General features: G+C 43.1%; 1 protein-coding gene across 2 annotated transcripts in view; it reads right to left on the reverse strand.

Moving 5' to 3' along the window:
- Nucleotides 1-15,798, reverse strand: part of mon2 (MON2 homolog, regulator of endosome-to-Golgi trafficking) — a 50,663-nt gene that overhangs the window by 3,805 nt on the left and 31,060 nt on the right. Inside the window, exons 23-33 of one of the 2 annotated variants that reach the window (XM_072435184.1) lie at nt 15,595-15,757; nt 14,298-14,591; nt 12,737-12,935; nt 11,308-11,951; nt 10,188-10,331; nt 7,356-7,373; nt 6,099-6,227; nt 3,375-3,565; nt 3,242-3,302; nt 2,327-2,450; nt 1,173-1,380 (exon numbers count right to left, since the gene is read on the reverse strand). In XM_072435184.1, the coding sequence (XP_072291285.1) occupies nt 1,173-1,380; nt 2,327-2,450; nt 3,242-3,302; nt 3,375-3,565; nt 6,099-6,227; nt 7,356-7,373; nt 10,188-10,331; nt 11,308-11,951; nt 12,737-12,935; nt 14,298-14,591; nt 15,595-15,757 (2,175 nt within the window). The remainder of the gene's footprint in view (nt 1-1,172; nt 1,381-2,326; nt 2,451-3,241; nt 3,303-3,374; nt 3,566-6,098; nt 6,228-7,355; nt 7,374-10,187; nt 10,332-11,307; nt 11,952-12,736; nt 12,936-14,297; nt 14,592-15,594; nt 15,758-15,798) is intronic. The other variant, XM_072435185.1, reaches the window with a different exon arrangement.

Consider the following 15,798-nt stretch of genomic DNA (forward strand, 5'->3'; position numbering starts at 1 on the left):
CGGGTCAAACGATCATTTCTATTGCGCGCCGAGAACCAAATACGGGTGGAAACGCGGGGACGGGAGGAGAATATTCACGAACATTTGAGGAAAATCAGGCATACCGTATTTTCCGGACTATAAGTTGCACCTTTTTTCATAGTTTTGGCCGGGGTGCGACTTATATTTATACTTGTATACTTATACTCCGGAGCGACTTATATGTGATATTATTTGTTATTTTCACACTTGCAACCACATTTCATACTCCAGTGCAACTTATGTATGTTTTTTTCTTCTCTATTATGCATTTTTTGGCTGGTGCGACTTATAGTCCGGAAAATACGGTAGTTAATTCGTTTTTTTTTCTTCATATTTAGATTGAATAATGTTCTTTATAGTAAAAATGTGCAGATAAAGATAATGACGATTATGATTCGTTTTACAGTCGCCTGATGGTGATCAGTGGATTCATTGTTGCTAAAGAAGAACACGTGCTTACTGTGAGTGCACTCGCCTCTCCACAGATCTGAACTGTAACTGTCACCCGGTTGTCTGACTCAACAGTGTTAGAGTTTTAAGTTTAGTTTATGTATTTAGTTTCAGAAGGGTTTGAGCTGAGGCGGAGCAAAAGTACATGTATATTCTTTATAACGAGATACAAGTATTTATATTCTTTACAGTGGGAGTTTTAATGCATTTTTGTACGAAAATCATTGGTATCGGTATCTGGATCGAAACTAAATATTATTGGTGTAAGTTCTATTGTGAAAAAGTACCGTACATTCCGCACTATAAGACGCACTTAAAAGCCTTTAATTTTCTCAAAAAACAAGCATTTTTTGGCTGATGCGACTTATACTCCAGTGCGACTTATATATGTTTTTAATTCTCTATTAAGCATTTTTTGGCTGATGCGACTTATACTCCAGTGCGGCTTGTATGTTTTTTTCTTCTCTATTAGGCATTTTTTGGCTGGTGCGACTTATACTCCGGATCGACTCATAGTCCGGAAAATATGGTACATAGTAAGCCTACTTTTATTTTCATCCTACAGCAGATTTAAATTGTTTTTCTTTTTGACTTTATATCGGTTGTTTTATCATTGTTCATTGTTTTACGTTGCACCGAATCACCAAAACAAGTTCCTATGTTCCTACTCTCCGTGCCAAATGGCTCCCGGGGGCCCGTACCTGGGCAGGGGGCAGCGTCCGCTTAGCCGCTCGTCCTCCACGTAGCGCCGCAGCACGTCCTGGGAGCGCCGGAGCAGCACGGACAGGGCCATGCGCGAGATGTAGCCCTCCTGCGGCGTGGACGCTCTGTTGCTGAAGGAAAACTGCAGCAGCGTCTCGAAACAGACCTTGGAAAAGTCCTCGCGCATCCGGACGTCGATCTCCGCTTCTGGAAAACACCACCGGACACTTTAAAGAGGAAATGGTTTGATCCAGAGAAATGTAGCAGCTTTTTTAAAAATACTTTGAATGAAGTTCAGGTCGTATTTAATGTCATGCAATAGAACACAAATAAATAACACAATCATTTACACTTAAACACTGATGGTAAGAAATTAAGATGTGTCGAATGCAAAATATACATATTGATAAGACTAATCCTAATACACATTCAAATATAGTTACCGTATTTTCCGGACTATAAGTTGCACCTTTTTTCATAGTTTTGACCGGGGTGCGACTTGTACTTATATTTATAAGATAAGATAAGATAAGATATTCCTTTATTGTCCCACATGGGGAAATTTCATTGGTGCAACGCAGGTAGATACAGAGGTAGATACAGAAGAACAGTATCTACCTCTGTATAATAAGTATTATACTTATATACTTATAAGTGACTTATATGTGATATTATTTGTTATTTTCACACTTGCAACCGCAAGTTAGTCTATTATGCATTTTTTGGCTGGTGCAGCTTAAAGGCCTTAAATTTAGCACTAGGAGTGAGCGATAGTGACAAAAATGAACACATTTCGGCCCATCTTCAGTCAGAAAATTATAATGTGTGTACATAAGTGTTTAAATGTGTCTTTAAACGCACTCGGTGAAGTTCAATCATCAGACAAATGTGAAAAGACTGTAAAATGAATCACAAAAAAGCAGAAATATGACCTTACACTCTTAATTTGAAAGTTTGCTGTGTCGCATTTTTCATTTATTAACATTAATCAGCTCATTTTGTAGCACTTCTTTTCACTATAAATGATTCTTTTGTCGTGAAACCAATGCAATGCTTTTATCTTATGCTTTTAAGACCTTGTACACAGCGAGTCTTTTGTGTTCTGCACCAAACACACTGCTCTTTTGGTACGTTGACTCGACATGACTGTTACCCGTGAAGGAAGGAGCCTGGGAGTGAATGGAGCCTCTGTTGAGCATCGCCATGATCTGACCCACAAAGTCTTTGGGGATGAAATTGGCGAAGGGTAAAATCTCGGTGCTGATCAGCTGAACCACCTGCAACGAGACGAGACCAGAGCGGGTGAAGAAGGAACGAGCCGCAGAAACACTTAAATTAACCCTATTGTTCATATTACATGGGCTGCAGTACCTAAAAGGTTCATTAGCATCTGCAATAAATCATAGTACCGTATTTTCCAGACTATAATTCGTTCCTTTTTTCATAGTTTTGTCCGGGGTGCGACTTATACTCCAGAGCGACTTATGTTTTTGTCTTCTGTTACGCATTTTTGGCTGGTGCGACTTAAAAATACAGTAGATACTGTGCGTTAACAATTCAACCCAATACAACACGTTTTTAAGACCATATTAAGTATTTACAACACAAAATAATAGCAGTTTCTTGAATTTTATGTGGTCTAAAAATAGTTCTGATACAAAAAAGTCCTAAAACGATTCAAAAAATGTCCTGTTTTTGTGATTTATTTCAGTATTGATACTTTCGACACTGGTTTTAATATATCTTAGTATCAGAAACAATTACATATCACGCCAATTCAACACAAAAGTGCTAAACGTGTCTTCAAATGTCTTAGTTGAAGTTCTGATGTGAGGAGATTGTAAAGCGACACCAATAAAAGTGAAAAAATATCACACAATATTCATGTACATTGCCCACTCGTACGTATTGATTTTGTTTGGTTTTTCGCCAACACATGACAAAAACTATACAAACAAAGCACCAAAAATATTGTTATCTTCTCATTCATGGCACATTAAGTTGATAATTAGAGACGGACCTGGATAAAGCGTCATAATTAAAAGAGTTAAAAGCGACGCTAGAGTACCTCTACATCGATGGCTTCGTTCTTTTGAAACTCCTGAATGGAAAGGTTGTCTGGAGAAGTGCTGCGAAGACAAAACCGCTCTGTTTAGTCACTGCCAGCCTTTTGCTTTGACTTCATCTTTCACCGCTCGCACCTTTTGGTAAAGAGGAAGTCGTCAAAGGCGTTGGCTAGCTCGGGCCACATGCTGTCGAACCTGCCGGACGAGGCGTGCTGCCGGGCAACGGGGAGCCCGATGGAGAGCGCCCGGAGCAGCGACGACACGGCCAGCTTCCACGTGCTCTCCGACGGGCACGAGTACTTCAGGCCCAGAGGCATGCGGAGCGTCTAAGGGGGAGAGACGGAGGTGAGACGGAGGTGAGACGGAGGTGAGACGGAGGTGAGACGGAGGTGAGACGGAGGTGAGACGGAGGTGAGACGGGAGGCGGAGGAGGGACGGGACGGGGGAGGGACAAGGGAGACGGAGGTGAGAAGGGAGAGTCAGGTCTGAGGATGTGTTCGCGATAAATCTGAAGCGGAGGACAAGCCGCTTTATTTATTAAGTGCTGCACCGAAAACCTTTGAAAACAAACTCATAAATCTTTCAAAAAATAAGAATAAAACACAAAAGATAAGGAAAAGAACAGAAAACCTTTCAAAACAAACTCATGAATCATATAAAAATAAGAATAAATCACACAAAAAAATATAAATAGAAGCTTAAGACAATAGAATAAATACAAATAGTAAAAAATGAAAATAATAAACAGAGGACACAGTGGTTAAACGCCGCCTTAATTAAGACATTGCTAAGTCTGTATCATTCTTAATAAACTATTTTTTGAGTAGTCTTTGTTCATATTTTATTAAGGCTTTTTACAGTGCATTATAAAGTACCAAAACAGTTTAGGATTCGTAGAGAGTGGACAATAACTTATTTATGAATTATGTAACAACGAATGCGTTTTAAGAGTGTCTCTATCTTTACCTTAAACTTTGTACTCTACCGAGTACAAAGTTTGTGTGTTTAGTCACCTCTGCGTTTGATCCACTCGAGCAGTTCTTTCTCTAAAACATAACCACTTTTTAATTTGAATTTGAGCCGGAAAAAAGAGTTCAGAGGTTTTTCTTTTTGAGTAAGTGAAGCAGCTGGTGTCCCCGAGGTCAGTGTTTTCATTTCGCTCTAATCTAAAAATCCGCCCTGTCCAAGAAATACAAAGTCTACAATTGTGACTTTCGGTCCGAGTCGTCCCAGGACAAACGCAATTAAACGCAGGTGTCAAAACGAGCCGATACTGACGATTAAACGCCGTGAAAACCGTTGGATTGTAGTTTGTGAACCATTACGTGTTCAGAAAGGCTTTGGCAAACGCACGGATGCACATCTGCGACATTAGAACAGCCCGACTTTAATATTTAACTTTGCCAAACATGAGTTCATACTTTAGTAAAAGGAGACGGAGCGGGAGAAAGACCCTATAACCGACTCATTACAAGACAAAACAATCATCTTTACTTTTTTTCCTGACGATCAATCCCAGTTTTTCATTACATTTTAGATTTGTGTCACTAAAAACACATAAAAATGGCTTTCTACAATAAGAATATCCTGGACAGAAACGTATAAAATTGAAGTTTAATGGCACAAAACCTAACCATTTAAATGTATCTTTATTTAGCTTTATTATTCCACGATCAGCAAAGGAAAGAAAAGGAAAGCTAAACACAATAATACAGATAAAAATGTACGTCTTTGTTGCGGATGATCGTGAGCAAGCCTTGGAAAATGAGCCAAAGCAACACCCTCAAATAAAATAAGTTAAACAAGATGCACGTATTGGACACGAGAACCACTTTAAAGCGTTCATTGACTGTTCACAGGTCGTGTTTCAGTCACGACTCGCTCTATTATCGTGAAAAACGTCCAAAAACCATAGCTTGTACAAGGTTTAAGTCCTGCTCAAGACCAAAAGAGCACCACCTTCCACCGTCGACACTTGCAAGAAGCCCAAAGTCACCGTTCTAAGACGCGGACTTGGCAGCTCTGGTTCTGTGAAGTTTGAACAAGGCTCAGAGTCGAAAAGCACTTCAGAAAACAAGGCCAAAGCAAACATGTCTCCACCTATAACAGTCGTGCTTTATCGTTTACTCATCATGATTAAGAAGCCGTGATCAAAACGGTTGTAGTTGGTTTTGTCATTTTAAATAATGGCCTTTCATTTATACTCCTTGCGCAACACGTTTTAAAAGTACTGCCTGGATCGTGCAGCGTCGTGTATTGCGCACCGAATTACGAGGAACCCGACGACTCGCAGCCTTCCCGCCAAAACACAGCCTTTTCTTCGGATCGACGGGAAAAACCCTGACGCGGAAAGCGCTTTTAACTATTCAAACGAGTCGGCGTGGAATCCATTCAGTCTCGGCCCACAGCTGTAGCGACGTGTACATCACAGCTCTCTCCATTTGTCGTATTCACGGCAATCATCGCTGTTGTGCGCCGCTAACGACGGAACCTGCCGCGACGTCATTAAAAATAGATTTGCGAAGGGTTAAATGGCTCCTCGGTGCGCGGGGAGCGGACGCGCAGAGCTCCCGCATGTGTCATTTTAGTCGTTCATCATTCTCAGCTTGGATCGCTCGGAGGACGGGGGGAGTCGGGGCTTATCCCAGCAGCTGCAACCGTAATAGATTGTTTAATATGCTTTTCCCGGGCGCTAAAAGCATCAATTATTAGTCCATCAAATCTGCGGTGCAGGTTTTTCTGACCACTACCGAGCGATGTTTATTTACCACAGCGAAACCAGAGCACTTTACGACACATCAAAACGATAATGGAAAAAGTGAGAAGGCGGGATGTACCACTACAAGTATTTGAAGATACCTTGATGATGTTTTGCAGAACCTTTTCATTGATGACCGCTTTGTGACAGGCCGTTTTGTGGTAGAGGTCCACCACCACCTCCAGGGAGCGCTCGGCGAAGGGCACGTAGTTTAGGGCCACCCACTCCGCCTGCGAGAAGGGGGAGGAGGGAACACACACAGCTCAAATGGACAAAACTGGCAACATTACAGAGAATAAAAAAAAAAAAGTATTTAAAGACACACTTTGCGTCAGTTCAAACGGCCGAACGCTTTAAAAAGACGACACAATCTGCTTTTGTTTGGCGTTTAATGATCGTCTATGACATAAGTAGCTCAATATTTTTGCATTTGTTCGTTGTAGACGTCGCTACTGATCCAAACAACTTACTAATATACAGTATAAATGTGTCGATCGCGAGGAAGCAAGTATTTAAATCTATCTACCGTATTTTCCGGACTATAAGTTGCACCTTTTTTCATAGTTTTGGCCAGGGTGCGACATACTTGTACTCCAGTGCGACTTATATATGTTTTTTTCTTCTCTATTATGCATTTTTTGGGCTGGTGCGACTTATACTCCGGTGCGACTTATAGTCCGGAAAATACGGTAATTTGTTTCTAGCGCAAACATGCTCTTGCACGTCCCCAGTATTCGCATGCATGAACTTTCTGGCCATGAGCACAGCTTTAGAACATCTTTTTCAGACAGAAAAGTGAAGCCGAGCGGACCGCCAAAGCGCAGCCGATCAGCGCGAAGTGTGTCTTTAAACTCCACACAAACCGAACGTGACGAGCGCGCGCGGCCCGATCGGAAACGAAAAAGGCGCTCGGACCGCGAACACAAAGGCGTGAACCACAAGTGAGTGGAGGGGAGAGAGTGAGTGGGAGAGAGGAGGGCACGGCGGGAGTCACGCGGAAGACTCGAAAGTAGTGTTGTCACGGCGATAACTGCCGTTTCGCGCTCCAAAACGTGCTCTACCACAGCAAAGACGTGTTTTCAGTGCGGTTGTAGAGCGCTAAATAATGCCGTTTCCTCTTGTAGTTCCGCGTGGTCTTAAAGCGGTTCTTACATGGATCAAGACCAGGCTCAAACTGTTCAGGAAACGCCCAACTTTGTCCCATTTGTGTGTGTTTGTCGTCAGCATCGATACCCGTTTCGATATTCGTCGTAGCGTCAGTAAAGATCCGGGTGTATATTAGTATATTTGGACAGGAAACAAGGCGCGGTTCAGCACAGATTGTCACCACTGGAGAATAAGATGAGGGCCAAACTCACCGGAGCAAACAGCTGGATCTATAACGGTTATCCAGAGACGAGTCCCGAGGAAGAGAATGAGAGAAGATTGCAATTAAAATTATGTCCAAATTGTTCTGATTTTGACTCTTTTCCCGCGCGGTTAAAGGTGCGACGCGCGACTTTACGACGAACGGCGGAACATTGTTTAAACGGAGAGGTCGCCGTTTCGACTGGGAATTTCCACAGAGATGGCAGTAAACTTGATCTATATCTCCGTGGAGACGTGAAGAAGGGGGTGCGCCGGGCCAAATCACGGGTCAGGTCTGTGATGGGTTTTTGCGATGGGTATCGACGCCTGCGAACGCTGCGAGTTTCAGCGAAGTAACATCGTCATGGAAACGGGCAAACGCTGTGAATTTTTGCCCTTCTGCGCTTCATTTCACATTTCGTTTATTGCGAGATCCTTGAAAGTTGATTGAAACATTTACGGGCAGGTTAACAAATTGTAAATGTTGGATTATTGGAATATAATATAAACTTTTCAATATGTCTTCCGCCTCCATTTGAAAGTCAAACAAAAATAGCATAAAGAACCCGCGATGACCATGAGACAGGCTGGAGATCGAATCAACACTTTTATTAGTTTGAGTTTTTGGCACTCGAGAAACATTTCCCAGCACAAAATATGAAACCAAGAACAGGTTGAATTCTCGTTTCGAATTAAAAATTCCGGGTTTTTGGAACACTTTCTCAGAAGATCAGAGAAAACTCAAAACCTCAAAAATGATATGACCTATGTTTGAACCCAGAAGCTGTGAAAGAATGCGCTGGAGTTGTGCCAAGAGCGATGAGCGAGCGGCGTTACCGAGCGAGAGGAGACGCTCGGGGCGACCGGCGAGTTTCGGAACGAGCCTGTCAATCAGCGGCGAGCGGCGTGAACGTGCGCGCGGGTTCATCCGGAGGTGCGTCCGGAACGGCAATAAAAGAGGAAAAATATGTGTGGTCTCGTCAAAAATAGTTAAAGGTGCACTCTGTCTAGCCTCATGGGAAATGTGCCCGGAATGTTCCACAGTATGGCATTCAAACTATGCTGCGCGTGTTCAAAAACAGGCGACTGAAAAGCTACAAATAGAAATAAACTTGGCCTGCTCGTCTCCGTGGAAATAAATAGATATTACGGTGCAAATTTTATAAATCCAACCCAGATCAATTCACTTAAAGAGCGTATGACACGTTTTTAAGCTTTTCTAATTTTGACTTAATTTGGGGTGTTTATACCTGTTGATGATAGTTTTACACCAATCGAGTAGATATTTGTGGAGGAAATTCTAATTATCTGTAGAAACATGACAGGAAGTGACATCACACTAGGGGACCAGTCAAAATATATGCAAAATTTACTCAAATAAACAACTTTTCAGACCATCTAAACATTATTTCCACATAATGAAGTCGCTTGCATATATTTTTATACATCAAATAAAAAAATGGTGACATTAGATGAGTTCTGCCCAGTGTTTGCTGGGTAATGTCCAACTGTGATGTCATCAATTACAAACAGGAAGTGAACCTAAAAAATGTGCTATTCTGGGATAACATTCTTGTAATTTTTCAACAAAATTTAACACATAAATCTTAACTGCATTTTAGTTCAATGCGTCTTCAAACCTGTCATAGACACTTTAAATCAAGGCAAAAAAAATCGGACTCCATCCATCCATCCATTTTCTACCGCTTGTTCCCTTTCGGGGTCGCGGGTGACTGGAGCCTATCCCAGTGACTTCGGGCCTTAGGCGGGGTGCACCCTGGACAGTGGCCAACTTGTCGCAGGGCCAACACAGAGACACAGACATTACAGACAGTTCACGCTCACATTCATTCACTAGGGCCAATTTAGAGTCACCAATTTTACCTAACACATGCATGTGTTTGGACGGTGGGAGGAAGCCGGAGAACCCGGAGAGAACCCACGGTAACACGAGGAGAACATGCAAACTCCACCCAGAGAGATCATGTGATGTTGGTCTGGTCCGGGAATCGAACCCATGATCTCCTTCTTGGGAGGCAAGAGCGCTAACCGCCTTTGCCACCGTGCACCCCTCGGACTCAACTTGTTTTAAATTTCTATATTAAAAAAACACGCTAAATAAATCAGATTATTAAAGGCGGTATGGACGATTTTTCGGTGATTTGAGAACGCAGGTGGAAGTGCGCATGCGCACTCCCCCGTGCGGACTGATACAACACACACGTGCGTTTGTTTATTAGCGCAACGGAGCGCAGCGCATCTCTCGTCTCCCGTAGATTTCTGTCCACTTCTGCGTCAGCTCGAACTGTCTTTCTCCGTCTTCATTTTGCCCCGTACACTGAGGGAACTATATTATGATAGATCCATGCGCTTAGGCACGCGGAAACGTGGGGACGAACCTGACGCGGCTGCAGGTGAGCGGTAGGTGCGTTTTATGATTGATACGTGGCAGGACAAATGATTTATCCACGCCACGAGGAAATATGATAAAAAATTTGCTGAAAAAAATCGTCCATACCACCTTTAAGCTAGATAGAGAGTAAAATTCACTCATGCACTAAAACAAGTGTATTTTTTCCAAACTGTGGAGCATTCTGCAGTTACAGAGTGCACCTTTAATAAAGCAGCAACATGAGTAACAATATTAGGGCTGCATAATATTTGAAGACACACGACAGTAACACGACTAAAGCTGAAAGAAAAAATGATCTTGGAGGCGATAGTGCGCAGTATTTAAGTGTATATTAACGATTAACGCACTTCAGAATGTGTCTACAGGATATTGTGCAGCCCGCCATGAGCCCCTCGTCCAAACGCGTCCCCCCCTGCTCGCTCTCTCTCACCTGGTTGTACTTTGCGTTGGCCACGTGCTTGGTCTCCACTCGGCCGTACGTGGGAGGCTTGCAGGAGAACTCCACGAAGCGCAGCAGCTGTTCAAAGATGGCCGGGTACATGACCTGCAGGTTCTCGGGGCCCACGCAGATGGCCTACAGCGGGGAGGGGACAGGGAACAAACACCGCTCATGAACTCAGCACAGGGACTACGGGGAGCACGGGGGGTTTGGATCGCGCCGCACAGAGACACGCTGCTCCGGGACAAAGCAACAGAGCGACGTCGGAACATTTGGACCGAGCTATTTGCTGCAAACGACGGGACAAACGACGACTTTAACTACGGCTCGTTTACAACTGATCCATGCGTTTCAGAGAGAGGAAAAACTAGCACTGTTGCAATATTCTGAATGGGCCTGAAACGGCCTCAAATATCACCTGTAAAGAGGAAGTAGAAAGCTTATATGAACGCCGAGAGCAGACTCTTCATTAAAACTGGACTGAGACGCACTGCCTTCTGGGTAAATGAAGACGAGCCAATGACTTTGGGCTCAGTAACGTGGTAATGTGGTGTCAATGCTTACAAATGTTTATTCAAGGTTCTGAATGTATCTTTGAAACTACTCCTTGGGATTTCTTAACCTTGGTATGTACGATAAGATAATTTTAAATAATGTATGTGTGAAGTGTAAAAAAGTAAATAAAAGCAGCTGAAGAAAGCGTAAAAAATAAAAATACAGTTTGCAGTAAACTTGCTAAGCTGATATACATGATAATAAAACTTACAGAATGCCCACACAAAGCACTAAGTGGCAGGGACTTTTATAATAAAGATAATAACTATAAACTGGTAAAAACATTCATTTTGAATAATATAGAGTAAAGCAGCAACATTTGCAGTGTGACACCATGTGACCCAGGGATCAATGGTTACATCAATATGTTTTCAGTGGTTGTTGCTCCTCTGGTTTATTAAGGTTAGAAAATGATATTGGATTTATTTTGATTGCACAACAGCACATTTGTGTTTTCTTCTGCTTTCTGTTTAATCTGATATATTCACCTAAGATAAAACATGTTCTAAGTGCCTGTGGCGGCAGAATAGCTCAGCTCGTTCTGAAGTGCTCCCACCTTCTGCAGGACGTCCAGCGCGGTCAGCACGGCCTCTTGTAAACTGGTGAGCACGGCCTCCGTGTACGAGGGCAGGATGAAGGGGGACGCGTCGCTGCTGATGGGCACGGACACCGCCCCGTGCAAAATCACGCCCAGCTTCTTCAGGTCCTCCATGCTGAAGTTGCCTTTGATATGCTGGTAAAGCGCGGGGAAAATCTGGATCAGCGCCGTCAGGTAGGGCTGGCTCGGGATAAAAGACAGCTTCTCGGTGGTGCCAGTAGGGGGCCTCGTGCTTTCCGTCCCGGTTTTGTACCACGTGTTCCAGGCAGACCACCACAGGGCCGCGTCCTCCAGCGCGGACTCCTCGCCGGGCGGAGGAGCCTGCAGTTCGGCTCCGTTGTACCGGGTCAGGCGCTCCACCAGAGAGTCCGACCTCACCAGCGGTCTGCCCGGCCCCGAGGCGGAGAACGGGTCGATGAGGACGGGGGGCACGCCCATGGCGGCGAGCGCGTCCCCCGGTTTGTCCGAGTCCTTTGCCGGAGTCACGATTTGGAGGATTTCCTGGAAGCTCTTCAACGCCGCCAAAGAAACCTCGTTGTTTTTACTGAGAGCGGCTGACTGGATGTGGTTGAGCAGCACCTCCCAGGCCTCGAAGAAGTCTCCTGGACGAAAACAGCAGCGACAAAGAACAGTTAACTACGATCGTGGATTGTAATATCTTCTGACTAGGGTTGAGGACATTCTGGGTCGATTAAAGACATGTCGAGCCGAGTGATTAGCCGTGAATCTGACCCAAAACTGCACTCGCGTGACCACGACCGCATAGGAGTTCATATAAAGACAACTATTTACACAGGAAAGTACTTGGAAACTGTGTATTTATATGTAAAAAGAGAAGACTGAACTCATGATTTACTAACATCTTCAGCTAGCTTACTCCACGTCTTCTCCCTTCTGCTGTCGTTTATTTAAATCGTTATAATCTAAATAAAATAATTAGTCGACTAAAGACCAACAGCCCTACTATTATTGTAGTTTCTTATTAATAATTTGTATATTCAAATGGTAAATTCAGTTATTTATTTGCACAGTTTTAAGGACATTTCAATTTTAACTGCAGAATACTTAGGACTATTTTAATACAAACAATCTGCTTCTAGATACTAAGTAAGTGTTTTACTAATAACAAGTATTGATGTTGATTTTGATCTTTAGATGTTAGATGTCTGAAGTTGACCTTTAGTTTTAGGTTTTGTATTGCCTTGATTTTATTGTGAAGCACTTTGATCGCTTTGAGTGTTGTAAAGGGCTCTATAAATAAAGGTTGATTGATTGATTGACCATCACATTCAAGTTTTGGATCTCCAGCTGATGTTGTGATGTTGTTTTGAATCAGAAAGGGCGTAAGCTTTCACCTTTAAACTTAAACAGCCCTGCGCAGACTCACCCAGCTGCTGTAGAGGATACCGCCTGGTGTTGAAGATGCGGGCGACTCCGGCTAAAGTGAGCACCCAGGTCTCGGCCCACTGCTTCTCCGCCGTGTCCCGGGAGTGATGGATCAGGATGTTTCCTCCGCCGGACTCGATCTTCTCTTTGTCCGCCGTGGTCGAAGACGTGCGCACGCAGTTCAGCAGGTGGAACAGGACCTACGGGAAAGACGCGTTTACCGACTGTGGAAACCTCCGGAATGTAGATAATGTGGCTGGAAATCACAGGCTCCTCCACGATTCCATAATGGATTTATTTCACATGTCACGGTTTTACCTTTTAACTACAGTATCTCTTTGTTAAGGTCAAAAGTATTGGATTAACACGTTTACCGTCACAAAATAATCTGTAAAATATTCCCAAAAAACACTGAATAGAACATCCCATCAAATGTAATATCAGGATATATCAATATTTATAATAATATACATCAAGATAAATATAGACCGTGAACAAAAGTTCAAAAACAAGAATATACAACTTGAGTTTTCAGCCATATTAAAAGTACCTGACGTTTCCATGTAAAAGTCAAATCTGTCTTGGCCAGTAAAGATATATAAAGTCTTACGCTGTTAATGTCAAAATCAGACGGCTGTGTGTTGTCTTCGTTTTATTTTCCACGATGCAGAAAGTGTGTCATTAGCATGCTAATGTCTGTTAGCTTTACCGCAGTGAAAAATTCTGCTCTGGCCCCTGAAAGTCGTGGAGCGCTCACAAACTCATGGCAGTGACGCTCGAGGTAAATGTGGCCTGCTGCAAACTGTTTAAAGTGAACCAGTTCTGTAAAAGTAAAAGTCGGACACGGCATGTTTGAGTAAGTAATTTGATGTCCAGACAGCACATGAACATTTTCAATATAATAAAGAACTCCATGAAACCCATATGAGACACGCTGCATTGTTTGAGGCAGCGGCCAGAGCGGTAGATTTCCACTTAATGGAAAAACCTGTTCCTATGGCAGCAAAGATGAAAGCTTCTAGAGTACAACAGTCTCTAGTACTTTCAATCACAGTAAGTCCAGTGTTCTTATCATAAAAGCAAAAGTGAGAGAAGCCAACGTTCAGAATAAATGACAAAAACAAGCATTGTTTGTTTGCATTGTGCATTGTGAGAAAAGAAACTGAATAATTTATGATTTGAGGAGGAAAGTATGGATACCATTCTAGTGATGTCATTAACAAAGCCTGTGAAGCTAACTGGAGGCACTGCTTTAGCTGAAACTCAAGATAGACTTTAATCTGAGCGGAGTCTGTTTCAAATAACATGACAGTCAATAGTTAGTTTGGGCAAATGAAAATCAAACACTTAAAAGGACCATGAAGGACCATGAATGCTGGTTTTCATCACAGGCTCCAGAAAATGTGTTGTTTACGTTTGTTCTGGAACCATTCACTGATATGAAGCTCATGGCCAGTGCGATGTCACTACAAATCATCACTTAAATCACATTTGAGCAAAGGCGTTCACATGTGGGCGAGAGCAGCCGTCCTGGGACTGTATCGACCATTTGAGAGCGTTACCTTCCAGACCACGATGTGCCAGGTGGGCTGCTGCAGGAGCGTCCCGTGCGCCGCGATGGTGGAGAACAGAGTCTGCCCTGCACTTTTCCGGACCGCTGGCCTGGGGTCGACGCACAACTCGCCCAGTTTGGCGTAAAGACAGAGCCAGAGGCAGTCGAAGGGAGGCGCGGGGTGGAAGGGTCGATTCAGAGTCTCTCCTCTCTCCTGCGCCTGCTTCTGTAGCGCCTCCTCCTCTTTCCCCAGCTCCTGTGTGATCACCTCTCCTCTCTGGAAGAAGTAGTCGGAAATGTTCCACTACAGGAAAACAAAAGAGAAGATGAGACTTAAAAAACGGTGGAATCATCAGACGTCACAATGCGCATGATATTACAACGTAAGGGTTTTCAAAGTAAATGATATAAAATACTAATCGATAGTAAAACCAGATCAAAACTAGATACTAATAATTTGAAAAGCAAGGTCCAAATTCATTCAATGGCTGCACAAAATGTAAAACATGGAGTTGGTTAAAGGTTTCGGGCGGTTTCTGTGGTGTATTTCTATAAGGAAATCTCCCAGGAACCAGCCACTCCTGGAGGAAACCGCAGATCAATATTTGGGTTTGGCAGGAGCTCGAAGCTAGAGGAGGATAAAATGTCAGAGCCATAAACTGTGAGATCAGATGTGGCCAAACAGAGTGGTGATGCATGTTCCTCACACGCACACTCAAGTGCCTGTGCAGTCAGGGTTTCAGGAGGAGTCACTCGATCGATCATTGTGATCGCTCAGGTCACAACTGCAAAAACAGTCACTAAATCTAAACTCCAAAAACAGTCAACCTAAAGAAAGGTGTTTGTTTTTCTGGCTGTTAATGTCATATTAACTTTATCATTCAGAAAGTTTAATTTATTACTTATGTCACACAGTTTGACCTCAGCAAAAATCTTTTTCACATCTCTTCTGTTCATTTAGAAAAGTATTTTACCTGCTTCTCTCCACTTCTCGCCCACACAGTGATGCAGTGGTTTTAATATTGTGCATCCTTTTTAAATACAGCTTAATATTTTATTACATTCACATCCTATGGTATTGAAAAAGAGTCATTTTGAAAAGAGCTTTTGATGCCTGGTGGTCGTGGAAAAACATTATTTCGTACAAAGTTACCGGGCAGTGCCCCCACAAAGCATTGGCACTCAAAACCAAGTATTATTCAAATATTGGTAGTGGGGAAAAAAAGAACGTACACAACATTTACCAAGAGACATAAATATTAGCATAATACTGTAAGTTCAATGATAAGATATTGATGTGGTCTCACCAGAAGGCCGATGGAGGTGAGGCTGATGTTGAGCTCTTGGTTCTGGAGACCAAAGCTCCCGGCAACGTCCACTACAATCTGGAGACAGGTGCAAGGCATTGTGGGTAAAAAATCTGTCACCACCAACTGCAGGCACTGGAAGGCTGTTCGGATCAAGGACTCCCTGAAGAAAGAAAAACAGAGACTCAAATGAAGTGTTTGTAG

Source organism: Eucyclogobius newberryi, unplaced genomic scaffold (genome assembly GCF_026437365.1).
Source record: "Eucyclogobius newberryi isolate DKJ021-1_F unplaced genomic scaffold, fEucNew1.0.hap1 SCAF_7, whole genome shotgun sequence".
Classification (NCBI taxonomy): Eukaryota; Metazoa; Chordata; class Actinopteri; order Gobiiformes; family Gobiidae; genus Eucyclogobius; species Eucyclogobius newberryi.